We start from the raw sequence: 27,611 nt of genomic DNA, 5'->3' as shown, positions 1-27,611 counted from the left end.
GGCAGGCCACTGCAGCCACTTGGGGAGTGGACCAGCAGCCAGAAGATCGCTCACTCGCTCGCTCTCTCTCTCTCTCTCTCTCTGTAACTTCAGCTTTCAAATAAATAAAATAAATCTTTAAAAAAATCAAGAATTGCTTGAGTAATAAAGACACTGATTTTTTTTTTTCACTTACTGGAGTTGTAGAGGTGAGGTTTCAGGTTTCATGCAATGATTTAGAAATCCCGGCAAAAATCCAGTTTCTTTTTATACTTCTGCTTCTCTCCACCTACTTGTACTTGCCATCTCTTTCCTCTGGGTTGAAAGATGGCTGCTGCCACACCAGATATCACAGATGATGTTCTTTCTTTTTTTCTTTTTTTGACAGGCAGAGTGGACAGTGAGAGACAAAGGTCTTCCTTTTCCGTTGGTTCACCCTCCAATGGCCGCTATGGCCAGCACAGTGTGGACAGCACACCATGCTGAACCAAAGCCAAGAGCCAGGTGCTTCTCCTGGTCTCCCATGCAGGTGCAGGACCCAAGGACTTGGGCCATCCTCCACTGCACTCCCGGGCCACAGCAGAGAGCTGGCCTGGAAGAGGAGCGACCGGGACTAGAACCCGGTGTGCCGGCGCCGCAGGCGGAGGATTAGCCTAGTGAGCCGCGGCGCCGGCACAGATGATGTTCTAAGAAAGGATGGAGATGAGTCCGCTCCCCTTCGGGGGTGGGTTCAGTAGCAGGTGACCCCACAGGGACAGATTCCGCTCTGCAGCTCATCACCTACTGGGATTTTCTTTCTCAACACAACTGCTGCTTTATTTTGAGAAATAAGGCCTTCAGGGAAAAAGTGGTGCCCTACTATTAGGATTCCACGCACCTGTGGGGCCAGGCAGGCACAGAAGGAAGCTCCCGGGCACGTCAGGTCACACGAGACCTCAGAGCTGGAGGGGCCGGGGGAGCCTTTCCCCACCTCGGCCACACAGATGGGGAAACAGTGCCATCCCCAGGGGCAGCCCAGGTTCCTGGCCCGGAGCCCCTTTCAGTGCTCGGGGCAGTCTCCGGAAGGGAGGGCTGAGCCCAGGAGATGCAGGGCCTGAGCCTGGTGGCCCCCAGAGGACGACCTGGGAGGCTTGGCGTGGGGCAGGGGCGGGGAGGGGGCAGCTCAGCCAGGGTGGCAGGCAGCAGTCAGTGAGTCCCACCGTGAGCTTTGGGGTCGCCTCTGTACCCGTCACCCCTCATAGTCTGCCCAGGTCGTGGGGAGCAGGGTGCGGCCCTCCAGGTGGAGGTGGCGCCAGGGCAGGGCAGCTGTGCGCCATCAGCGGCTGCCCTCCAGCAGCTGAGCCGCGGTGAGACGGGGAACGAGCGGGTCTGCTCCCACCCAGCCCCCAGAGCCACCCCCAGCCTTGCCAGCCTTACTTGCCTGGTTATGAAATGGGCACGCAGGGCCGTGGGATGGACAGAGTCAGCCCCCCGGGCGTGGCTGGACCAGGATGAAGGATCTGGCCCAGGGAGAACGCCAGGCCCCGAGCCTGGGGGGGGGGGGGTCTGGGGACAGCACCGTCTCAGCAGGTCTCCTGCGCCAGGAGCCAGGAAGTGATGCCTACAGAAGCCCCTGAGGACGGGGGCTGTCACACCGCGGGCCTCCCCAGCCCGCCCACCTGGTCAGCCACTGACCCAGAAGCCTGTGCAGCCCTGGACCAGGGCACAGGAAGACTCCCTGCTTTGGGTCACTCGAGGCTGGGGCCAGTGTCCCGTCCTGGCTGGGGCATCTTAGATGAGTCATGTCTCCTGCATGGGGGGGTGCCTGGGTCACAGGGGGGATGGGGGGGCATGAGAGGCCACCATCCACAGCAGTGCAAGTGGGTCCCAAGCTGGCGTTTGGACTCCTCGGGTGGGGGAGGGCCTGGGCTCGCCAGGGGTTGGGTGCACATGGGACGGGGTCCCTGTGAGGAGACACCCTTGGAAGGAACCTGGGGCCCCGCCATTGGAGGGTGTGACCCCAGGTGCAAGGTAGCATCCATCACTTCAGCCCAAAGTAAACACAGAATTACCCACACCAACTGCAAGCAAGCTCCGTGGGCTCAGGCCATGGTGCCTGGGGCCTGATCTGCGTGGAGTGCTTTGAGCTTCTGCTAAACCCTTGCTACAGTACAAAGGGCTCCCTGTGCACACCCGACAAGGAGACTGAGGACACACAACTGCTGGATTGTTCAGTGACTACAGTGTCTGCAGACACCAGCACCCTCTGCCTCTCTGGTTTCTTAGCCTTAGCAGTATTGCCTCATAGTCACAATATGGCTGCTATGGTTCCAGGCATTTCATCTTTACACAGACTCATTCAGGCTGATCATAGTTAAACCCCCAGAGTTGAGTACATTACTGCCTGAACAAGGCCAGGAGCCCTGGCAGCAACAGGAGGATGCAAGGGGGCTTTGCTGGCCTTGCAGACAGACAGGTTTCCAAGAAGGAGCTGAATCCTCCAACACCCAAGGGAGTCGAGCCCTGGGGAGTCTTGGGGAGAACCCAGCTTTGTGGGACTTCTGCCCACACAGCCAGAGGGCGACCACGCCGGTGGCAAGCTGCCAAGGCAGTGCCACTCATCACACAGTGAAAGCTCGCGAGCCCAGCCCATCCTCCTCGCGAGGTCTGGCTGAGAATCGCTGGGCTCCCCCAGCCACAGAGTTCAATCCCAGGGGCATGTGGCCCAGGAGCCCACGTGGTCATCCTCCAAATGAGGAAACCGAGGCACGGGAGGCCTTGCCCATGTCAACTCCTCAGGGTCTCGACACACAGCAGGAGGGGCCAGCGCACCCGAGGAGCCCCAGAGTCCCGGTCCCTGCGCCTCAGTGCACCTGGCCTGACCCCAACCCCTGGAGCCGGGCCGTGGCCTCCTGAAACCTGAGGGCTCCAGGCCGCAGGTCTCCCAGCCACGCCCCTGCAGTCGGCGACCTCCAGGGCCCCATTTCACTCCCTAACTCCTCTTAGCCAGGTTGAGAACCCCAGAAAACCAGTGCCCACGTGCCAGACCTTACAAACAGATCCAAGCCGTCTTCGATTTAGTTGACAGTGCCTACACACACACACACACACACACACACACACACACACCTAGTCTAAGCCAAATGTTGAAAACAGATTTTACAGCAAAAGCCAGATTTAGAATCAAAAGCTCCGGCCACCCTGAGCTCCTGCGCCCCCTAGTGGAGTCCCAGCTCTGGAGCCACCGCCCCCTCCAAGCCCCCACCCTTCCCCGGCCATCGCATCACGCCCCTGGCCGCTGAGGACGCTGGGGTTCCCGAAGTCAGGCCCGGCTTGATTGGGCGACCTTGCCCTGCCCGGTCCCAGGGGGCCCTGGGAAAGGGGGCCCGGCCCCTGGGAGGTTAGCAAGGCTGGGAGGAGGAGGGGTGGGACGCGAGCATGGAGATTCGGGGGGTCTCTGCAGACAGCTGTGCCCAGCGCAGAGCGTGCACCTGCCACGGCCCACTGGGCGGGAACCGGCCCCTCACCTACTGGGGCCGTGGACGACCACCTTCTGCTGCGGCCCTGAGAGCCGGCGGCTTCCCTGGTGCCCCCTCTTCTACTCTCAGTCCTCGGCCTTCTAGAAGGCCCTGAAGCAAACGGGGGGGGGGAGGGCTGGGAGGCCGGCGCCCCCCCCCCCCCATCGCAGGACGGGAGGATTGAGCGGGGCGGGGGAGGGGGCGGAATTAGCTTTTGCGTAATCAGCAAGGTTTCAAACAACCGCTCACCAACTCAAGTGGGTGCCACGTCCATAAGTCACTCTGTTTTATAGACCATTAGGATCTCCAGAGGGAACCTGCAAGGGGACCACTGCTTTTTGTTGAAATTAAAATGTCAGAGAAAAAGAAATAGAACAAAACAGGGAATCTGCAATTAATTACCAGGCCATAAAAATTCAATAATCAGGAGGCAGAGCGGCCACGGGCCCAGAGGTATCCGAGCCAGCCTAACAAGAATGGAATACATTAATCTTTTCAAATTAGTTTTTTAATCTGACGGGGATGGATGGTGACACGCCGGCCCCTGCGCCCGCCCTCCCCACACCCGCGGCGCAGGCAAGCCCAGGGCCCCGGGCCCCGCGGGACCCCAGGGAGCGAGCCTGGAGGGAGCGCCCTGCTCCGCCCCCGGGGAACGCGGCCAAGGTCACCGCCTCTCGGGCCCGCGGGACGGGCACCCAGCGGTGCTGCCCCCGTCCAGGCGCTGCCAGGGCTCTGAGAGCGAGGAGACGCCAGCAGCCTCGGTCCTCAGCCTGGGCCACGGGACCCGCAGGTCCCAGAGACGCACGGCCAGGCGGGGCGCAGCGGTCACCGAGCTGAGGGCCAGGCGCCCGCCTCCGCGGCCCGGCTGCAGGTCCTGGGCGCGCCCGGCGCCGCAGGCCCCGCCCCCCGCACGGCGCCTGCGGGCTGATTGGCCCAAGCGGCAGCCACACCCCCGTCTCTGATTGGAGGCCGCGCCCCCGGCTCCCAGGGCCACGCCCCAGACCTCAGCCTCGGCGCGAAGCCTCCGCGAGGCCCCGAATCCCCGCAGCTCCTCGGGTGCCTTTTACAGTCAGGGCTCTACACCCAGAAAGTAAACCAAAGCTTAGACACACGGGCCCAAATCAGACCCTAGCACCCGTCTCAGCGTCCATCCCGTTAGCCCCGGGCCTGGTCCGCTCCGTCCGTTTCTCGGAGTCGCTCCCACTGGGCCCTGTAACCTGTTTCATCTGTGCTCTGTTCTTGTCTTGTTAACTGCTGCGCGCCACACACACGCAAACGCACACACAGGTGTCCCAAGGAGCTTCCGCAGAGACGCTGGAGACGTGAAAGAAGTATAGCCAGGAGAGGTCGGGTCTGTGCTCCGGAGCCGGGCCCCTGCCTCGGGCACAGGGCAGAACCTACACCCAGTTGCAAAACCTGCTACCCAAAGGGCGCAGTCCCACGCGAGGCCACCAGAGGGCGCGCGGTTCTCTGCGGCGGGGGCTTGCGGTAACGCGATGTGGCCGCCAGAGGGCGACCAAGGCCAGGCTCAGCAGGCAGCGCCCAGATAAGGTGGAGCCCGGCCGGCCCACCGGTCCGACTCCAGACCCGGAGCGCACGTGACTCGCCGCCACCACCTGCCCGCGCAAATGAACCTCCCGGTTCTCCGGCTCTCCGTGCCCGCCGCGCTGGCCCTGGGCTCGGCCGCGCTGGGCGCCGCCTTCGCTACCGGCCTCTTCCTGGGTGAGCAGGGCCGGGATCCTGGCCCCCGCATTGCCCCCTTGGAGGGACAGGCAGAAGGGTGGACGCGAGGGAGGGGGTGCAGCCGAGCCCGCAAATCCGTACGGCCGGCCGTGGATCGGGCTAAGCTCCGGCGCCCGGGGCCCCCGGTCCTGAGCTAATACCATCTGCCCGGCAGGGAGACGATGGCCCCCTTGGCGTGTCCGGCGACAGCAGCGCCTGCTGCCCCCCGAGGACAGCCCCCTGTGGCAGTATCTGCTGAGCCGATCCATGCGGGAGCACCCGGCGCTGAGGAGCCTGCGGCTGGTCAGCAGGGCAGGGGAACGGGTCCCACGTGGCTGAGTGACCTTGGGGTGCGGGACACCGTCGGGCTTCCGGGATCCCAGCGCGCGCAGTGGGCGTTCCCCGTGGTCCACGCCTCCGGCCGCGCCCCCCAACCTCCGGGGAGTGGGCTCGGATCCGAGGGCTGGGGCCTGGCGGGGACGGTACCACTCTGTCCCCATGCAGCTGACCCTGGAGCAGCCGCAGGGGGGCTCGATGATGACCTGTGAGCAGGCCCAGCTTCTGGCCAACCTGGCGCGGCTCATCAAGGCAGAAAAGGCGCTGGACCTGGGTAGGCGCGCGGCCCTGGTCCCTGGGGGCCGAGGCCACGGGGCCGTCTGCGACCTGGGCTGAGCCTGTCCGTGTCCCCGTCCCCAGGCACCTTCACGGGCTACTCCGCCCTGGCGCTGGCCCTGGCGCTGCCCGCCGCGGGGCGCGTGGTGACCTGCGACGTGGACGCGGGGCCCCCGGAGGTGGGGCGGCCCTTGTGGAGGAAGGTGAGCGCCCGAGCACCTGGGGGCCCGGTCAGCACGGGCGCCGGGCCGTGCCGGCGCTGACCCCGCTGCCCCCGCAGGCCGAGATGGAGCACAAGATCGACCTCCGGCTGCAGCCGGCCCTGGAGACCCTGGGTGAGCCACGGAGCGGGGAGGGCCCTGGCGCCAGGGGGCCGCCGGTGTGAGGCCACCTGCAGGGGCGGGACTGCGGACTCAGCCGAGACTGCCCCTCCCTCCCCCGCAAGATGAGCTCCTGGCGGCGGGCGAGGCGGGCACCTTCGACGTGGCGGTGGTGGACGCGGACAAGGAGAACTGCGCCGCCTACTACGAGCGGTGCCTGCAGCTGCTGCGCCCCGGAGGCGTCCTGGCCATACTCAGGGTAAGGAAGCCTCGGGGAGGAGAGCGCACCCTCTGGGGCCGCGGCCCGGGGCTCCCGCTCTCCCCGGTCCCCGACCCTCACGCGGCCCTGCCCCCCGCAGGTCCTATGGCGTGGAGAGGTGCTGCAGCCTCGGCCGGGGGACGTGGCGGCTGAGTGCGTGAGGAACCTGAACGAACGCATCCTGCGCGATGTCAGGGTCCTTGTCAGCCTCCTGCCCCTGGGAGACGGCCTCACCTTGGCCTTTAAGATCTAGGGCTTGTCCCTGGCGCGTGGGAACCCCAGGCAATGACCCTGAGTTTTAAATCGTGGTAATAAAGTGGTGCTGGGACCTGCGACTTACTGAGCCTCTGTACGCGGCGCTGAACAGACGGAGGGCGGGCCATGCCCTGGGCTGCTCCTGCTCCTGTGCCCGGTGGCCTTGAGGTCATTCTTCCCCCGACCCCGTAGGCTGCACGGCGGGCAGAGATCGTAGCTCCTCGGGCTGCCTCCACCGCACCGCCTGGCAAGGCCCCTTAGCTCCTGTTGGGTGCAGCTGGGCGGTGGGAGGGCTCACTCTGGGAAAGCGGTGTGGTTGGGCACTTCTGCTGGTTATGGTAGTCAGCCCATGTTGTCAAGGAACAGTCAGCTCCCCAACCTCCTCTCTGCAGAGACCCTGGCAGGTGGCCATCCCCTCAGAACCAGGCCCCTGAAGCAAAGTGAAGGGTGACTGCCGGCCAGGGCCGTGTGAAGCACGCAGGCCAGACGGCAGCTTCGCCCGGCAATTTTTATTTTATTTGAGAGGCAGAGAGGTCTTCCATCTGCTGGTCCACTCCCCAAATGACCGCAATGGCCAGAGCTGAGCCGACCCGAAGCCCTTGGGCCACCTTCCACTGCTTTCCCAGGCCACAAGCAGACGGCTGGGTGAAGAGCAGCAGCTGGGACACAAACCTGCGCCCCCATGGGACGCCCGCAGAGGCCCAGCCCCCGAGGCCACAGCCTGGCAATTTTGAAGAAGAAAGCTTCAGGCTTCCCGGCACCGTGTTAGAGGGCAGGTGGAGAGGGAGCCAGGCTCTCCTGAGCACCTTACGCCACGTGCTGCTTCTTTCACTGAAACCTCCCCATGGAAGATCTCACAGCCACGTCACAGTTTGGAGGTCAGTTCTCTGTTCCGCCTCAGGCAGAAATGGCGAAAACCTGGATTCCAAGTAGGCTTCGCCATCACCTGGTAGCACGGGTGGGGGAAGCTGCTGAAGACCAGCCACAGCCACTACTTTCGTAATCGCACAGCTCTTGGCAAGGATCCTGCTTTCTGGACAACCCTCAGAGCCCCTACAGGCACAGAAGTGTACTGGGCTGTAATGGGTAAACAGGGCCAATTTAAGTGGGCCCTTGACTTAACTGGTAACAGATCACTTCCAGACAAGCAGGTGAACTCCAGGAGGGGCCAATTAGCAAGTGGCCGCAGGCTGTCCCAGGACGTCAGAGGCTGGCAGCGCCGAGGCCCCGTGCTGCCTGCCAGTCACCACCAGCAGTCTCACGTCTGAGCTGTCGGGTCAGCTGCACATCCTGACACTGAGAGCTGCTTTCATGCATTTCCTTCCTAGCAAGAGGTCCTGACTCAGGCTGCTTCCGATTCCAGCCAACTGCCTTCGTCTGCAGAGCCGCATTCGAAGAAGCTTCCTCTCACTCACACAGCCCGTTCCATCCAGTTCTTGGGATCCCTTCATGCCTCCCTCAGTCCCCTCTGAGTTTGCCCGAGGTCTAATCTCTCTTCAGATTCTCCTCAACCTGGAAAGTATTTACTTGAGAGGCAGACAGAGTGGGAGACAGTATCTGAGATCCTACCCACTGGCTCACTCCTCAGATGAGTGTCGATGGCTGAGGCTGGACTGGGCTGGAGCCAGGAATTCAATCTAGGTCTCCCCATTTGAACCGTTACTGCTGCTTCCCACAGCCTGCATCGGCAGGAAGGCTGGAGTCGGTAACCAGCGGTGAATATCAAACCCAACACTCCTATATGGGACAACCGGCGTCTTAACTGCCAGGCCAGAGTCTTCCTCTTGACCCGGAAGTTTTCACGTGCATCCTTTCTTAGCTGATGAGTACCAAAGCACTCCATTTTCTAATCTGCCCTCTGAGGCCTTAAACTGTACTTCAGGCCTAGTATTACAACTTAATCTCTTCCCATCAGAAAACTTGCTCTTTTCTCAACGCATCCAGCAATGGCCATCACTCATCCCAGATGTACAGTGGCCCTGCTCCCATACCTGGGTCCAGCTCTTCAGTGTCTGCCCGGGAGGAAATGAGTATGACCTCTCACTAGGACCCCCACACTCCCCTCTCGCAGTCCTGGCTGCTGACACAGCCTACTTCCCTCTCTACCTCCCATCCCACGAGATTGTAGCTTGTTCTTTTTCTGCAGCAACTAAGGTGTGTGTGCAGAACCTGTCAGCACCATCCCTTTTCCTTTCTTCCTGAGGTTAAAAATGATACAATGTGATTTTGCACAAACTTAGAAACTGAAGAATGTAAAAGCGTGTATTCTCTTATTTTATTGTACTCTTTCATGAAATTCTCCTAGGGACACAGAGAACTTTGTGACACAAATTTTGGTAACGAGCAAAATGCTCACCAGAAAAATAAAGTATTAGCTAGATAGCAGGGAGACAGATCTGACCCTACCTGGCAAATCCTTAACTCTGCAAATACTTAGAGCCATTAATTATGTACACTTGTTTTATTCATAATTTGTAACGTTCTGGGATACCAAAAGTAATTCTAAGGATGGCTGAATTTAACATAAAAAGTTTAACCGCATCTTAAAATATCCACTGATCCATCTCATTCAATGGCAATACTCAATGTTAAAAGGAACATAAAAACAAACATGCACACAATTGCACAGTTTTCATAAAGGTCTATTTCATTATTGGTGGGTAGTGCATTTAACAGTTAAATACATTTAAATAATGTACAGGTGGCTGCACGACTGCAGTGTTGGTAACTAGAGAGAGAACCAATTCAACTAGAAACCAGCAAACAAGTGACTGTCTAAATACTTAAAATACAGCTCTTGTCTAGATCATCCTCTGTTTTGATCACCTTCCTGGGGGGAGAAGCCTGCTGGTCACAATGGAATATATTAAGGCCAAATCTTCAGATATCCATTCCCAGAGGTTTCTTTCAGCTGGATTAAGCCTCCAACTCCAGGGCAAGCCCAAGTTTGTGGCCTCCAGCATTAATGCTCTTCCCATCTACCAGAGCAGACAGCGTGAGCTTCACTCCTGTAAACGAAACAAGCAAGCATGATGCACAACTCTGCGCTCAGAATACAAACCTTTCCTCATCATGCCCCACCCACACAGCCTGCCTGGCACTGCCTCAGCCTGCAACGGACCTCCCAGTACCAGCCACCAGAGGGCGCTTGGATATCTGACACCAGAACTCGGGGGGAGGCACCATCCCAAGTGCGGTATCAAGAACATAAAAATGGTAGTAATACTCCAAGTATAAAATGTTCGATGTACTATCCAGAGAAAGACTGAACAGACAAAATTGTAAATGGACCCTAGAAAGGAAAAAACAATAAGACATTTGAGGGCAAGTGGAGAAGTCTGAATACAAGAGAACTTATTAGGTTATTATTAATATTGAATTAATGCAGGCTTCTGTAGGTGTGACAGTGGTATTGTGGCTATGAAGTAAAATACCATATACTCTTACGCTACATATGCTAGGGCTGCTGTGCCTACATGGATGTTCACTTTTTATCATTCTTTCAATTTCTTCCTGAGGTTTCAAAATAAGGTCTGGGGAAATCCCCAGTATGGAGGGGTAAAAGTTCCTGGTACTTTAGAAATACAGAATCGCCATCCCAAACCTACTGGGTTACAATCTACACTTGACCAAGATTAAAGATTAGCAAGGTGCCTGCCTCATGTACACACTGAAGTTGGAGAGATGCTGCTCTTGAAAACGATGCAAGTTTATAATGTTACATAAAGACAGACCACGGAGATAGAAGCAAGTGAGTTTTGATTAAGAAGTAAAAACTACTACAAGACATTTATCCTACTTTATCAAGTGCACTTACCAGGCCTCAGAGTCTGAGTGTAGCCCACTCCAATTAAACTAGAGTTGTTGACTTTTGCCTAAAATAAATTTCAAAAACAACCATTAAGAAAAATTTTTGAATGAAGAAAAAAGTCCCTGCAGACTTCCCAGTCATGCAATTATGAAATTGTGTTCAGTTTTCAAATCACATGAGATAATATTTAATATCGAGCATTAAGCCAAACAAAAGGCAAGTAGGTGCCACTTAATCTCCTTCATTTAACTTAAGACAGTATTGCCAGTATGCTCAAACAATACCCTTAACATCCAGCAGGATGGGTCCACAGATCCCAAATCATCATACAGCACAGAGCCTAAGCAATCCTAAGAATTGCCTTGCTGAGTCCAGTCTAATACACCAAAATCAGGCTAAAATGTGACAAAAGGTCCCCTAGGCTCACTAGAGACAGATGACACATGCCAGTTGTGAAGTGGAGTGTTGAGTTTACATTTCTGAATTAAATACACATACAGCTAATTTCAGGGCTGCTCCAGGAATGAAAACCAGAAATGTTATCTCCAAATGACAAACATTTCCTCTGAAGAATCAGATCACATTCTCACCCCTCCCTGAGTGATGGGTCCTGGCTATCTGTAACTCACTGTCCTTAAGAGGTTTTAAGGGGCATCATTTAACAATGCAGGCCAGGGACCGGCACTGGCATCCATGTGGGTGCTGGTTCTAGTCCTAGCTGTTTCTCTTCCAGTCCAGCTCTCTGCTATGGCCTGGGAAAGCAGAAGATGGCCCAAGCACTTGGGCCCCTGCAGCCACGTGGGAGACTTTGAAGAAGTCCTGGCTTCAGATCAGCTCAGGTCCACCCACTGTGGCCACTTGAAGAGTGAACCAGTAGATGGAAGACCCTTCTCTCTGTCTCTCCCTCTCATTGTCTGTAACTCTACCTCTCAAATAAATAAATAAAATCTTAAAAAACAGTGCAGGCTCCTGTCATCCTTGCAACAATCCCTGTGTTGAGGGCTGGCAAGAACCCTGCAAAACAGGCCGGCGCCATGGCTCACTAGGTTAATCCTCCGCCTGAGGCGCTGGCACTCCGGGTTCTAGTCCTGGTTGGGGCACCGGTTCTGTCCCGGTTGCACCTCTTCCAGTCCAGCTCTCTGCTGTGGCCCGGGAAGGCAGTGGAGGATGGCCCAAGTCCTTGGGCCCTGCACCTGCATGGGAGACCAGGAGGAAGCGCCTGGCTCCTGGCTTCAGATCGGCGCAGCGCGCCGGCTGTGGCACCCATTTTGGGGGTGAACCAATGGAAGGAAGACCTCTCACTGTCTAACTCTGCCTGTCTAAAGAACCCTGCACAACAAAACATGTTAAGAAGTTCCTTCTAACTTCACTCCCTATCAGCAAAAACAGCATCAAGCCATACCAGAGGACCCTGGCACCTAACCCCCATTTCCAGGACCTAGTTGCCTAGCCAAGCAACTCTGCTCTTCAACAATCTGAGAGGGTAACAGTATAAAGTTATCAAACAGCTTCTGTGAGCCAAAAAGATGTGGAAATAATTTGGTAACTATACTCATAATGTGCAACATCAGACAACACAATCCACTGAAAGAAATGACGTAGCTTTACAATGGCACACGGACCCCAGACTGCCTTCACATTTTAGATTATGAACTGCTGGTGGCCGACAGATACTTCTTCCACTGCTGGCATTAAATATTTATTGTGCTACAGGCATATATTTGAAGAAAATAGCAATTTAACCCTCAGAATACTGTTCTGTGCAAATCCTGAGTTTTTAGTGCTACAAACAAAAGGGGAAAATAAATGAATCGCTGCTTTACCAATGGAGAAAGCATTCTGGGTGCTTCTGTGCAAAGATTAATCTTCAACAAGAATGGGACAAAAACTTAACCGCCTAACTTATCAAAACACACTGTACTCACAGATGCAGAGTCCTTTACGTAACAGAAATAACTCCCGGATGGCTTAGCTTTCTTTTATTCCCAGAACATACAGTACAGGCAGTCCCTGACCTGCAAGCAACTGACACACAGGGACAGCTGCTGACCTGTCTGAAACTGAAGCCAGCCCCTCTGCAGCCTCAGTCGACCATGACTGAAGGAATAAACAGCAGCAAGAATGTAAGGACAAGTCTATGGTGGCCAACCATTCCAGCATGCCTGGGACTGGAAGGGGGCAGGGTTAGTCCAGAGGGCAGTCCCAGCAAGGCCGATGAGCCGGTCACTCTAGACAGGAAATACAGTCCTGGCTCTGTGCTCCCTCTGTGCCACTAGTAGTGTAGTCCTTTCCCTCACCAAGCTTTAGGTTCCTCACCTGCCAAATGGCATGTGTATCGATGAGCTCTCAGATCAAATCTAAAGGTATTTCATAAACCATAAAAAGACAAAGTAAAAACTAAAGTACTATTATTCCTCCACATGGAACAGAACTGCACAGGGCCCAAAACCCTGGCTAAACTGTACTTAGACAGCCTTGGAGCTAAGGATTATTATCAATACTAATTCAGAAACTTTTGAGGCTAAACAAACTCCTGAGGCCTGGATTGGACATCAACCTTCTAACACTATTTCCATTAAAAAAAAAAAAAAAAAAAAGGCAGCATTACAGGGGCTGGTAATGTGGCGTAGCAGGTGAAGTGCCACATGCGACACTGGCATCCCATATGGATGCCAGTTGGAGTCCTGACTGCTCCGCTTCCCATCCAACTCCCTGCTAATGGCCTGGGAAAGCAGCGGAAAATGGTCCAAGTCCTGGGGGCCCTGTACCCATGTGGGAGACCCAAAAGTAGTTCCTGGCTCTGGACCGGCTTAGCCTTGGCCGTTGCAGCCATTTGGGGAATGAACCAGTAGATGGAAGCTTGCTCTTTAACTGTGCCTTTCAAACAAATAAAATAAATCTTAAAAAAAAGAAGGCAGCATTATGGATTCTAATTCTAATGTATCTATAAACTGGGGATTTGTAAATCAGAGTTCAAATTTTCAGCACAATTCACCATACCCAAAGATTAATTCCCACAAACAAAAGCCACATGGTAAACCAGAAGTACTTACAGAAATGGAAGCAGTGGGATCCAGCTGATATTTCGCTGCAATGCCAAAACGAGTGCAGTTGGTACCTGATGTCCAAGCAAGGTTTACTGAAGTGTCAAGATCTTCACATACTTTCTGATAAATTGATCCTCCAAATTCTGTCCCATCATTGCTGTAAGATAGTTTACATTAGTAAATCTTGAACATACAATGTTCCATCTAAGGCCGATATTGTTAACACTACACTTAAAAGCCACAACCCATATTGCATCTTAAGTGTTTCTGTGGTAACGGCATACCATGGGTTCCAGTTCAAGTCTCCACTGCTCCACTTCCAATCCAGCTCTGTTAATGTCCGGGGAAAGCAGCAGCAGATGGCCCAAGTACCTAGAGCCCTGCACTCACATGCGAAACCCGGAAGAAGCTCCTGGCTCCTGGCTACGGATCGGCGCAGCTCCGGCCAATGCGGCCAATTGAGGAGTGAACCATTGGATGGAAGACCTCTCTATCTCTGCCTCTCCTCTCTGTGTAACTCTGACTTTCGAATAAATAAATAAATCTTTTTTAAAAAAAAGTGCTTACTCGCTCGTGCCTTTAAAATAAAATAAACAAATCTCCCCCATCCGAAAAAAAGAAACGGTTGAATACATCAAAGTACATCCATCTGGGGAAGTTACCACACTAAAAATCATGCTGTAAAATGCAAAATGCCACAGGAATATGCACTAAAAAGGGGCAAAGGGTTTAAGACAAGCTTTGGTGAACATATTTTATGTGTATACTTGTATATACACACACCACAAACATCAACAGAGATTATGTATCTATGAGAAAAGTTTTCTTCTTTGCACTTCTCTGCAAGTTACCAAAGCATTCTTTTCTTTTTGAAAGCCAGAGTCAGAGAGAGGCTGAGGCTGAGGCAGAGAGAGGGGAGGGGTTGGTCTTCCACCCGCTGATTCACTCCCCAAATGGCCACAATGGCCGGAGCTGGGCCGAAGCCAGGAGCCTGGAGCTCCCTCTGGGTCTCCCACACAGGTGCAGGGACCCAAGGATTTGGGTCATCTCCTACTGCTTTCCCAGGCTATTAGCAGAGAGCTGGATCAGAAGTGGAGCAGCTGCGACTCCAAACAGCACTCATATGGGATGGCTCCACTGCAGGCAGCAGTTTTCCCGCAACACCACAGCACCAGCCACCAAAGCATTATTTTCATAACGGGGAATCTTTAAGCCCTTTCCATGCACCCAACATACCACAGGTCATTAAGTCAAATGAACGCACTGAAAGCAGGCTGCCAGTGCCTAATGCTTCAGAAAACATAAAACACACTGAGTGCCCTATGAACAATTAGTCTCTTAGCACCAAAAATTAGACTACCTTCTTTCTATTAAGTTTTTGAGGGGCATCTTAGAGACAGTCAAGGGAAAACACAAACACAAACACACACACACACACACACACACAGGCATACATTACAACAGCCTAGAATAGAAATACTTACACATTAGTGTGTAGCTGGAAGTCCCCAGTCCTGTAGCCTACTGCAAAGTTATTCCTTGTCAGCTTTGATTTGGCACTGTCAAAGGTCATCTGGTACCCAGCAAGCCAGCCCTCATAACCAAAGACAGCTGAACCATGGATTGCAGGCCCAGCAAAATCAAAGTCAACGTCACAACCAAGGTTTATACACTCCCTCTTGTAAGAGGACTTGATTTTACCACTTTTCTTTCTGGAGGGAAAAAAAAAACTAAATTAAAAATTGATACCAGAGAAAAAGACTTATACAGACAATTTCTGCATAGAGGGCACCAAACACTTAAACAAACTGCAGTATGACTAAGAATAAAACCAGCAGCAACACTATCACAGGGCTAAAAAAACAGCTCCATGAACTGAAACCAAGGGAACCTGGGGTAACTGGACCACCACCATCACAGAAGGCTGCTTTGCAGAACTGGCAATCACAAAAGCTTCTTAGAAACATGTTAATTACCCAAGTCAGTGGCACAACAAAAAGAGGCAAATATGTGTCAGTATGCCATTGATGCTACCATGGTGTTCCAAAACCAGAAACAAGTCTCCAGCACAAGGCACTTAGGAAGCTAACAGTGAACATGCATCTTTCCTAACTACGCACACGAGGAATAATGCTCTGAAAGTAACACAGAAAAGCATGTCCATCTTACCCTGTATTTGGTGAAAAGGTAGTATCAAATGTCAGCTTCAAACCCTGACAAATCTATTTTGAAAGAAAAAAATTTATATTCAGCTTTACTTCCTTTTTGAAATACAAAACTAAAAGTACTTAACCACATGTTTAAAATGTTACCTGGTCTTCAATTGCAATTTCTGTTCCCAGAGTGTTATCAGTGTTCCATTTTTCTGTGAAAGTCAGACCATACTCACACCATTTATATTTGGTCTCCAAGGTCCCAGTAACTTTACCAGTATCTGTATTAGATGAACCAGATGTTGAGAATTCCTATCAAGACAATAAAATATATCCATGAATTTTCTCATAAGCCCAGAATCCATTGCCTAACTTACACACATACACACCATGATTTCACTGATCCTCCTTTTCCTAGTTTCCTGAACACTCATAACCCTCTACGCTACACTACTCTTTCAGCACACACAAGAGTTACATTTTAGCCTGTAAGTAACTGACTTCCACCTTTATAGCTAATATTTCAATAAACTACAAATTAACCTGTAGCTAATTTTCTAGTGAAGGAGCTGTATACCTTTTAAGGAAACACCTGCTAAGGCCAATCTGGGATTCCAAAAGCAGTGGTGGGGGGAGGGCACAGTTTGGTCTAGAAGTTAAGATACCAGTTAACAGTCCATGTCCAAGGGGCCGGCGCTGTGGCGTAGCAGGTAAAGCAGCCGCCTGCAGTGCCAGCACCCTATATGGGCGCCAGTTAGAGACCCGGCTGCTCCATTTCTGATCCAGCTCTCTGCAATGGCCTGGGAAAGCAGTAGATGTAATAATCTGTTCAGAAAGTCTTCACCAGCTTTTGTGCTTTTCCAACCATTTTTAACATTCTCATTTTCCAGGAACTTCTTCCAGGTCTCTCACGTTGAGTGCAGGGGCCCAAGAATTTGGGCCATCTTACACTCCTTTCCCAGACACATTATTAGGGAGCTGGATTGGAAGTGGAGCAGCCAGGACTCGAACCAGCACCCACATGGGATGCTGATGCTGTAGTCAGTGGCTTTACCCACTACACTACAATGCCAGATGCAAAACCTCATTTTTTAAAAAAAGTTTATATAGACAGGCAATTGAAATCTTCCAAACTAAAATATTAAGATGTTAAGAATCGAATTTGTCTACCAATGATGGCTCTAAACTCTAGCCAAAGGAAAAACATGTCTAAACAAAGCTGATCTGAAATAATTGAGACTTTCACCTGAAACTATGACACCTTCCAAGTGAGGAACTATCAAAAAAACATCAATGGGGAAAAGGCCAAAGAGAACACTTCTGCAACTACTATTCTGCAATTAAAAAGACTCAAACCCCTAAATCTTACATACAACCTTCTGAAATTAGATGCTTTCATTAACAAGAATTTCAAGCCAAAGTTTGGCACTCAATACTCACTAAAAAGCACTGGCTTATGTTAGTGAAGAACACTGGCTATAAAATTAGGAGTTCTGCCATCTAATTCTGGGTTCATTTACATGAAAAGCACTAACAAAACAACTTTTTGGGTCTGCTTCCTCAAAGGTATCAACAAAACTTACCTCTGGAAGATTAAAGTGAAACGACATTTACAACTGCCTATTTTCATGTGCTCCACGAAAAAGAAAGTACTATGAAAACTATGGAGCACATTCTTCTAGCAGATAGTCTGAAGAGGAATGTGTATATGAGTAGCTATTTTTAATCCTGAGTGACAGTGATTAATGACTGCTGAAGTCCCACCCACCGCCATCTAACAGCCCACAGATCAAGAGTCAGCCACAAATGCTAAGGGATTCTCAAGACACAAAGTCAACATCACCCTGTAGAACCAGGAAATGAGCTGGAGTTTATACCCTTCATTCTATCATCAGAAATTTTGACTTCTACATTCTGGGGGAATTGAATATCTCTAGAATTCAGGTAAAAAAAATATTATTTTGGGGGTTACCTAATGTATTAGAGGATCAGAACTAATGACTGTTGAAGTATACACATTAATTGTAAACAACATCTAACAAAGCTCCTATACATACATTCTTCATGATCTTACTTCCATCAATTTTCCCTAACCCTATCCACAATAAACCTTCTCTTTCCAATTAAGATTTTGGTTTATCAAACAAAAACAGCTGATATAATTCTGATTTACCTCAGTTTAAAGTATACGTTGTCTAACTAGAAAGCAAGCTGTTTAAACAGAAGACCTTTTGTGTTTCAACACACACACAGCAAGTGTTTAAGAACCCTCAACAGATCAAGAGTGGGAACACAAAAAAAGCACTAAGTTACTATTCTGTAACCTGTTAACTTGACCAAAACTAAGTCATTCAATCATACCTAAACACCTAGGCTTCCTTTCAGACCAAAGAAACCAAATGACAATTGTGTTCAATATAAAACCCTACAACCCAACAAGCCTAGGCATTAAGAAACATACCAGTTATATGCAATACAGCAAGAACTTTTTAAAAATAGTAATATTCTAATAAGCACACTATTTATACTCACTCCCAATCTCAAAACAAAAAATTTTACAGTAAGAAAAAAAATTACACAAAACTAAATTTTACTTTACCCCTTTTATAGAAGTTCATTAGGAAGAAACAAAACACCAACACCAAAATACTAATCTCTTTAAAAACACTCAAATCAGAACTCCCTAAATTCACAAAATACAAAACCTTCTCCACGCAGGACTGCTAGAATATGGGCATTACACAAATTGCTTCAATCAAAATTAACTTATTTTTCTTAAGATAAAACAGGTAGACAGATACTTTTCAGTAATGATCACTTTATGGATCGAAAAACCGTAAAGGTTCACCAGACCTTATCTGACAGCTAACACTCACCACACCACTGCAGGACTTTGTTTTCACATCCAGTTTCACCAACCCAAAACCTGCAGGCAAGGAGCAGACGGTAACAAAATTATTCTTCTGCATAACAAATATATACAAATTTTCACAATAAGTGGGGGAATAAACTCCACTTATTCACAAAGGGATAAAAAAATGTGGAAACAGTATTTAAATAAAATTGTTAAAAATTAACTGCAAGTAAACTGATGTGCCAAGGACAGAGTACCTCTGTGCTGCTTTGCCTAGTGTTCTGCATTATACTTGGCACAAGAAAACCCACTTCTAACGATTTTGAACTAAATATCAGGTTAGAAAATCAACTCAATTGAAAACTCAGAACAGCCACTAATTTATCAGAATAGAATCATTCAGGACATTTATTCCAAAGGGGTATCTCCCATACTCTAAAGAGAGGGAGTGTAAACAAAATTCATTTGCAAAAACTCCAAGTTGGGCTGGCATTGTGGCATAGCGTGTTAAGCTGCCGCCTGCAATGCCAGCATCCCATATGGGCCCTGGTTCAAGACCTGGCTGCTCTACTTCCAATCTAGCTCTCTGCTATGGCCTGAGAAAGCAGTGGAAGGACTTGGGCCCCTGCACCCACATGGGAGACCCGGAAGAAGCTCCTGGCTCCTGGTTCGGATCAGCTCAGCTCTGGCCGTTGCGGCCAACTGGGAAGTGAACCAGCGGATGGAAGACACTCACTCTCTCTCTCTCTCTCTGCCTCTCCTTCCCTCTGTGTAACACTGACTTTCAAATAAATAAATATTTTTAAAAAAATAAAGAAAAAACTCCAAGTTTACTTGAAAAAGTCCATAGCTCAATCACAAACACAAACACACACACACACACACACACACACAATCCCTCAATTATACAATCATAACTCCAGCCAACCAAAGACTAAGTTATAACTGAAGGAATTAAGAACAAGTTGCTTTTTCTCAAAGGTTGCATTCCTTGAACTACACTTCAGGAAAACGGGGAAACTGAAGTGAAAGGGGACATGGATGATGGTAACTGTTCCAACAGAAGGTGAAACTAAAATGTATCGAAGAGCAGAATTACCCCAGCGAGTTGTTTACAAATGAAGAAACCAATGAGTTTTCCTAAGGAATCCCAATACCTTTTCATGTGACTTCAAAATTTCAGAAAAATATCCTTACCAAATCCTTTGTTGAAAATATCTCTGGCAGCTTTGCCAAGGTCGGCGTATGATGGAGGAATACACATTGCTGGTAGGAAGAAACATTCCAGTGTTAATATTCCTGTTCAGCCACGCTGTCCAAGCACTAGGTTATCAGCCAGTGCTGACCTTTAAATTCAAGGCATCTAACTTGGTGAAACTGTTTCTCAGGACACCAGGCGCTACAATAAAACTCCATGATCCATGAAGGAGATACCGCCAAAGCCTCATTTCTAAAATGGATGACCACAGTTAAGTAGATACACAAACTTGGGAAATTCCTTCCAAAACAGAAAACCCGTTTTTATTCCTAAATTTAATGTCTACAACCTCACTTGCTAGGATCAAACTGGTTCAAATGAAACGCGTGTGTAGACACGAATTCAATGGGATGGGCCGAGATAACCACATGAGATAAAATCAAAATCTAAGCCTCTTCCCTTAGTATCCTCCCTGAGGTCAAAGGCACCATACCGGGCAGGAGAGAAGGGAACTCCAATACTGGAGCTCAGAAAAAACACCGCCATCTGCGCTTCACCTAAATGTCTATGTCAAGTAAATATCACACTGCGCTTCATACACCGCTAGATGCTCAAGTCCTCGCCCAGTGCAATGCGGCTAGCGATCTGAGCTGTTACACCACCCGCTCCGCTCATTCATTCTACAAAGGAAGTCCACGCCCTTAGCAGCACATGTAATGACCTTGCGCTCTTTCAAGGGGGAGTACTGCTCTCCAGAAAATCGAGTGTTCGAATCCTCCACCGGCGGGACCCAACAATGAACAACTCTACTTTCAGGTTTATCAAACACAAGTCCGAAAGCTAAAGGGGAACGCAGTCAAAGAGCAACTCCCTGGGCCGGGTTCCCCAATGCGAAATCCGGCCACCCAGCCCCTCCGCAGAGAACGCAGCCCACGGTGGAGGGGCCCAATTTCCAAGTCCTTGGAGAGCCAGGAGGGAAACAAGTCGTGGCTTTCGGGCCGACGGGCTCCGACTCCCCAGCCTGCGGAGGTCCCCGCTCTACTTACGCCGCGCGCAGGGCTGTCCGTAGGTCGCCATGGCGAGGCCGCGGGGAGAGGTGATCTGCGGGAGGGACAAGAGGGGCGGTCAGCAAGGGGTCAAAAGCGGGTCAGAGGGCCAAAAGGAGGTCTCGGCCAGAGAGGGGCGAGGGGCCGCGGGGCGGCGCGGCCATCTTAGGGAGCCTGGGCCGACCCCGATTCCAGTCAGGCCTTCCGCCTGGCTGCCGGCGCCCAAGCTCCTGGGCCGGCGAGAGGCGAGCGCGGCGGTACCTGGTGGCTTGAGGCGGGCTGCTGCCGCCGCTAGGCTCACAGCTGAGGCGACTCGGCTCGCTCGGGATCAAGATGCAGCTCCCGCGGCTGGAGGGCGAAGTGAAGGAGACACCGTTCCGCCCGCCGCAACCCAGTCCTCCCCCAGCCAGGACCCCGCCGCTGCCCACGGGCTGTCCGCCGCGCCTGTCCCCACCGCGCGCCCGCCGATCGCGCCAACCTGCTCCGGAGCGGCCTTTTGGACAGAGGGTTCCCCCGCCTCCGAGGTGTGCTGCCGCTGTCGGTCAGTGGGAGCCGGGAGAGCGGAGGCCGCCGGCGCTCGCTCGGGTCAGGCAGCGGTCGGGGCACCCCAAAGGCGAAGCGGCGAGGAACGGCGGAGGCAGCGCCGCGGGGCCTGCGCGGGCGGGGGAGGGGGCGGGGCCCGCGCGGGCGCGTCACGGGCGGGGCGGGGCGTCGGGCGCGCACCACCCGGGTCACGTACATCCTTCCAACTCGGTCGGCTTTAGGGCCCAGCCCTCTTGGGAGCTCCTTGTGGCGGGTTCCTGGAAGGAGTCTGCGCGGCCATGCTCCGTCCGCCCGGTGCTGGGGAAGCATGCGCTTTTCTCTGCAGGCCTAGTGGGAAACGAGTGGGCCAGGGGGCGCCACCTCCCTCCCCTCGCCCCGTCTCGCCTTCGCCCGTCTCGCTGCGATTGTCCCCCCGCCGGCGGGCGGGACTGTGGGCCTGGGGCTCTCCGGACCGACTGGAGCACGTCCCAGGCTGTCCCGCCCCTTTCGGTGCCAGCGCCTCGGTGTTGCTCTTCCAGGGCCTCCTCCCGGTTCGCGCGGGGCTGCTTTTAACGCGCAGCTGTCTGGGGCGGGGAGGAGTTGGGGAGAGGCCTGGAGAACCTGTAGGGCTCCAACCAGGCGTGATTGCGGCACCCAAGCTCTCGGGTGTGCGGGAAGAAGGAAAAATGAGCAAACTAACTGAACAGAAATGGGTCCATTGGGGACCCAGATCTATCGCTCGTCTCAGTAATTTAGCCCGTGTACCTGTACTTGAGCTTCCTCATCTATAAAATGACAAATTTAAATGAGATGAAGTGACCTTTGATAGTCATTCAACCGTAGACGGGAAGCGGAGTCTTTTTCCCTGAATTTCTGTGACTCTGAAAGCCGCCTCTGCTGAAATGTTTAAATCAAGAAAAGGATGGCTGGATGGGCTTCCACAGTCCAAAACTCAGAGTAAAACTGTAGCTGAGATGTCCCTGCCATAAGCTTGCTAGGTCGGCAGTCTCACCTGGTCATGGCTGGGCTCACTCAGCTTGTGAAAGGAAAGACCAGGGAAATGCAACCTGTGGCTTACCAAGGAACTGAAAGAGTGGAAGAGGGGGCAGGGCCCTTCCTGCACATCATAAAGGGTCATGGCAAATGCATCTCTCAAAAGACTGGGTAACAAGAGAAGAGCATAACAAAATTATTTTATCAGTTTTTTTTTTTTTCTGATATGGAAGATTTCAGATTTAAGACCCCAGTGACCCAGGATGAACTACTTATTTTTATGCTTAGACTCAATAAAGTATGAACAGCCAAGAAATGTGATTGGGCCAAAAAACAGGGGGTATAATCTAATGCAAACAGACTAAGTAGGGAAACCCAAGGTCTATGCAATTTCTTTTTGGCCTCTGTGTGGTATTCTTCCTGGTATAGGGCAGGACCCCCTTCTGAAATGGAGTTTTGTGGTCTGTAAGACAGGTAGATCAAAGAGTTTCTTATGGTCAGCTCCGAGACAGAAAAGCGGAGGAGGATTAATATTTTTAGTCTTTATGGCTAGTTTCGGTGATCCACGTTGGGGATTAGAAATTCCAGAGAAGCGGGAGCAGAAGATGCAAAAAAGATCAGAGAAAAGGGGGCACTGCTTTCTGAGCCCCATTAGAATCATGGCAAAATATTCTAAAGTTGGATTCAGTCAATACATGTGTACTCATATCCAAGTCCTTTAGACTAAAGCTCCATTAGTGGCAGCTCCCACTTACTGAGCCACTATCTGTGTCACCCAAAGGACACAGGCTAACGACTGTTCAAAAGGGGAGAGAACAGGAGGCACACAGGCGTCACAGGTCCACAGTAGTTCCGAAATCCAGCCAGGAAAAATGTGGAGGTTCCTTTAGTAGGACTCCGCTCTATTCCTGCCTCTGCATCTTCTCCTCCTGCTTCTGGCTTTGTCCTACACTGCGAGGGGTCCACGACAGCCCACACAGCCAAGTTCCATCCCCCTCATATGTGTGCTCCTTGATGGCTTCGTGGATTTGGGAGTGTGTCATCAGCAGTTCCATTCGCTCTCAGGAGGAAGGGCCCCAGGGTGGAAGCCCATACAGGGCCCTGAAGCTCACTCAGGCCTGTCTGAGCAAGGAATTCTGAGATCTTCCATATGTACAGTTTGCTGTAGATATTGACAGGGGAGGCACAGGCCCTAGTGGGCATGTCCCCTTGGTGCTGCAGGCTTGTCATATCTAGGCATGGGCACAACCTAAGAAGGGTTGGAGTGAGGTCCCTTAAATACAAGACATGGGGAGGGGAGTGTCTTGCCAAGATCTAAGGGCAATACTGGAGCTAGGGATTGGGCATCATCCTGTGATTGAAACGTGTTGTAAATGTATGAGAGGGAAGAGGTCAGTGATGGCTAGCATGTGAGACAGGGATGTAAGATTTAGAAGTGGAGCATTCTGGATGGCAAGTAGACACGGAAGCGTAGAGCAGAACTGAAGGGCACTGGAGTTGAGGAGGTCATGGCTGCAAGTGAGGCTGTTTGTCTGCCCCCCACATGTCCAGTACACAATAGTGAGACAGGTACAGGTTGTGGGCAGTGGCCCCGGTGACACTAGGAGGAAAGGTAGGGAAGAGAACGGTCAGTCAGGTGCCAAATTGCTCAGTAAACAGAGGAATGGCCAGGAAGCTGGTTATAAAGGATGACGAGAGAAGGCGGGTGGAGCTGGTGGCCTAACTCCAGAGGAGGTGATGTTGCAGGAGGACAGAAGAGTGAGGAAAGCGGCCCTCCTTCCCATCCCCAGGTCAGCCCTGAGGTGTGCGCAGGAGGGGAGAATGTGCATCTCCCATCCAGCATCCGTGAGAAAAGATGAGGAGAGGGAGAGGTGCTCAGGGGTGAAGCTGAGGACATGGGGTGGTTTGTTCATAACAGAACATGGTTCTACAGGGCACAGTGGGATGAGGGGGCAGGGAGGGCATGATGGGAACGACCCACTTTGGAGAAGAGAAATTCTAGTTTCTATAGCTTCAACAAGTCAGGGAGAGCATAAATAGAGAGGCTTAGATTTTTGGAGGGCTAGGACCCATGGCTGAGGATGAAGAGCATCCTAGGATTACTGGGCTCAAAAGTCAAGCCAGTAACTGTGAAAATCTTTTTTTTTTTTTTAACATTTATTTTATTTATTTGAAAGACAAAGTTACAGAGAGAGGTAGAGACAGAGAGAGTGAAACAAAGAGGCCTTCCATCTGCTGGTTCACTCCCCAAATGACTGTAAGGGCCGGAGCTGAGCTGAACTGAAGCCAGGAGCCATGAGCTTCTTCCACGTACAGGGGCCCAGCACTTGGGCCATCCTCCGCTGCTTTCCCAGGCACATTAGCAGGGAACTATCTTGGAAGTGGAGCAGCTGGAACTCTAACCTGTGCCCACATGGGATGCTGGCGCTGCAGACTGGGGCTTTAAGCTGCTGTGCCACAGTGCCGGCTCTGAAAATATTTTCAATCATGCATAAAGGCAGTGTGTTTAGTTTTGGATACACAACCTTGGGATGACAATTTTTTAAAGATATTTATTTACTGGGGCCGGTGTTGTGGCATAGGTGCTAAAGCCTTTGCCTGCAATGCTGGCATCCCATGTACACACCTGGGAAAGCAGCTAATTATGGCCTAAGTCCTTGGAACCCTGTACCTATATGGGAGACCCAGAAGAAGCTCCTGGCTCCTGGCTCCTGCCTGGCCCAGACCTGGCCATTGTGTCCATTTGGGGAATGAACCAGCAGATGGAAGATCTTGATATCTCTCCCTCTCTCTCTCTTTCTCTTCTTTAACATTTTCAAATAAACAAAAATCTTTTAAAAATATTATTTTAAAGATTGTTTTATTTCTTTGAAATGCAGAGTTACAGAGCGGCAGAGGTAGAGAGAGAGAAGTCTTCCATCCACTGGTTCACTCCCCAGGTTGTTGTAACAGCCAGAGCTGGACAGATATGAAGCCAGGAGCCAGGAGTTCCTTCTGGGCCACCCACGTGGGTACAGGGGCCCAAGGACATGGGCCATCTTCTACTGCCTTCCCGGACCATAGCAGAGAACTGAATCGGAAGTGGAGCAGACAAGACTCTAACCAGTGCCCACATGGGATGCCAGCACTGCAGGTAGTGGCTTTACCCACTAAGCCACAACGCCAGCCCTATAAATAAATCTTAAAGAAAATGCTTAGCACCTTCTTGGGTCACAAGGAGAAAGAGAGAGAGGCTCTTGCTTGGGAATCCAGCAGCTCCCATTTACCCCACAGTAAGGTCTGTGACACAGCGAAGGCAGGCCGTGACGCTACCCTGCTTTTGGTTAGAGTTGTGTTTCCCACCTGCTGCCTGTGCCAATCCAGGTCACAGACTATACCCAAATCAGTATTTTTGTGTCATCGCCATTGCTTTTACTGCCTCCCCATCTAACACTCTGAATCTCTTCAAAGCCTAGCCCGAATATATTCCTACCATGGTTTTCTTCTGATTTACTGGCTACCAGTTTATTTAACTTTCTCTGAACTTATATGGCATTTGTTACATATTTTCTCCTATTATGAAAATGTTTGAATATACAGAAAAGTTGAAAAAAGTGCATAATGCACACCTATATACCTACTACTTGATTCTACAATTACCATTTTGCATTCCTTATTTATTCATCCACCAGTCCATTACTTAACAATTTTTTTTTTTTAATTTTTGACAGGCAGAGTGGACAGTGAGAGAGAGAGACAGAGAGAAAGGTCTTCCTTTTGCCGTTGGTTCACCCTCCAATGGCCGCCGCGGCCGGCGCACCGCGCTGATCCGATGGCAGGAGCCAGGAGCCAGGTGCTTTTCCTGGTCTCCCATGGGGTGCAGGGCCCAAGCACCTGGGCCATCCTCCACTGCACTCCCTGGCCACAGCAGAGGGCTGGCCTGGAAGAGGGGCAACCGGGACAGAATCCGGCACCCCGACCGGGACTAGAACCCAGTGTGCCGGCGCCGCAAGGCGGAGGATTAGCCTAGTGAGCCGCGGCATCGGCACTTAACAATTTTTTATTTTCATTTTATTTGAAATGCACAGAAAGAGAGAGGGATGCAGTCAGACAGAAATCTTCCATCTTCTGCTTTACTCCTCAAATGCGCGAAACAGCCAGGGCTGGGCCAGGCTAATGGGAAGAATCTGGAATTCAACCTGGGTCTCCCGTGTGGGTGACAGAGATCCACCATCTGCTGCCTCCTAGAGTATGCATTACTGGGACGCTGGATCAGAAGGGAGCCGCAATGCAGATCACGCACACTCTAATTTGGCAAGCAGGTGCCTACAGTGGTATGAGTCTTAACTGCTGTGCCAAATGCCCACCCTCGGAGACAGAATTTAAGCCTAGCTCTGAGTCCAGGGCACATGCTCTTAACCGCAACTCACACTGCCTCCACACTGCGCCCGGCTTACCCACTGAGGGCGACTGATATTTGTGGAACAGTCACAGGGCTTCCTACCATTTCTGGACCATTGCTTGTGTTCTCTGGCAGAGATAGTTGCCTTCAAAAGCTTTCCATTTTAAATCTGTGGTAAGGGCTTTGTGGGACGCCCAGCCCTTAGAGCAACTTGATTTGGGCCACATTCTGTCAGGATGAACAGTCAGCTCTCGTGGCTCTGGAGTCAAACCCCGTCCACAGGCAGGCTGATGAAAACAGATCCTGCTGGCGCCGTGGCTCACTAGGCTAATCCTCCGCCTTACGGCGCCGGCACACCGGGTTCTAGTCCCGGTCGGGGTGCCGGATTCTGTCCCGGTTGCCCCTCTTCCAGGCCAGCTCTCTGCTGTGGCCCGGGAGTGCAGTGGAGGATGGCCCAAGTACTTGGGCCTTGCACCCCATGGGAGACCAGGATAAGTACCTGGCTCCTGCCATCGGATCAGGGCAGTGCACCAGCTGCAGCGGCCATTGGAGGGTGAACCAACGGCAAAGGAAGACCTTTCTCTCTGTCTCTCACTGTCCACTCTGCCTGTCAAAAAATAAATAAATAAAAAAAATAAAAAAATAAACAGATCCTACGCAGGGATTCCATCCTCTGCCTTCTGTCTAGCATTGTTTTCAGCACCTGTTTGATGATGAATGTTCTGTTTTTTAAGATTTATTTATTTATTTGAAAATCAGAATTTCACAGAGAGAGGAGAGGCAGAGAGAGAGAAAGGTCTTCCACCTGCTGGTTCACTCCCCAATGGCTGCAACGGCCAGAGCTGCCAGGAGCCAGGAGCCTCCTCCGGGTCTCCCATGCGGGTGCGGGGCCCAAGGACTTGGGCCATCTTCCACTGTCCTCCCAGGCCACAGCAGAGTCGGATTGGAAGAGGAGCAGCCGG

At 51.6% G+C, this 27,611-nt stretch overlaps 2 protein-coding genes across 9 annotated transcripts in view; one reads left to right on the top strand and one right to left on the bottom strand.

Moving 5' to 3' along the window:
- Window positions 1–4,988: 4,988 nt before the first annotated feature.
- On the top strand, window positions 4,989–11,412 carry COMTD1 (catechol-O-methyltransferase domain containing 1). Of its 2 annotated transcripts, none has more exons than XM_002718400.6 (7): window positions 4,989–5,198; window positions 5,374–5,501; window positions 5,703–5,808; window positions 5,895–6,013; window positions 6,091–6,145; window positions 6,256–6,389; window positions 6,490–6,717. In XM_002718400.6, exons 1-7 carry the CDS (start codon window positions 5,105–5,107, stop codon window positions 6,640–6,642), a joined length of 789 nt encoding a protein of 262 aa, XP_002718446.1. In that variant the 5' UTR covers window positions 4,989–5,104; the 3' UTR covers window positions 6,643–6,717. The 2 variants fall into 2 exon arrangements, with proteins under 2 accessions (XP_002718446.1, XP_051679147.1); XM_051823187.3 differs by lacking the exon at window positions 6,490–6,717 and adding an exon at window positions 11,189–11,412 and having other exon boundaries at window positions 4,990–5,198.
- Window positions 8,898–27,611, bottom strand: part of VDAC2 (voltage dependent anion channel 2) — a 35,736-nt gene continuing 17,022 nt past the window's right edge. The window contains exons 2-12 of one of the 7 annotated variants that reach the window (XR_016220912.1): window positions 21,232–21,623; window positions 21,015–21,101; window positions 20,754–20,808; window positions 19,707–19,775; window positions 18,532–18,581; window positions 15,815–15,967; window positions 15,672–15,724; window positions 14,987–15,214; window positions 13,509–13,659; window positions 10,462–10,519; window positions 8,898–9,652 (exon numbers count right to left, since the gene is read on the bottom strand). Coding sequence is in view for 5 of the 7 variants with exons in the window: in XM_070057006.2 (XP_069913107.1) it covers window positions 9,561–9,652; window positions 10,462–10,519; window positions 13,509–13,659; window positions 14,987–15,214; window positions 15,672–15,724; window positions 15,815–15,967; window positions 18,532–18,581; window positions 19,707–19,775; window positions 20,754–20,784 (885 nt within the window). In the remaining 2 variants the exon portion in view is untranslated. 7 annotated transcript variants of the gene reach the window in all.

The sequence above is a fragment of the Oryctolagus cuniculus genome, chromosome 15, assembly GCF_051225735.1.
Source record: "Oryctolagus cuniculus isolate XC-2025 breed Fujian yellow rabbit chromosome 15, ASM5122573v1, whole genome shotgun sequence".
Classification (NCBI taxonomy): domain Eukaryota; kingdom Metazoa; phylum Chordata; class Mammalia; order Lagomorpha; family Leporidae; genus Oryctolagus; species Oryctolagus cuniculus.
Note: the sequence above shows the minus strand (reverse complement) of the source record. Positions and strands in the feature narration are given on the sequence as shown.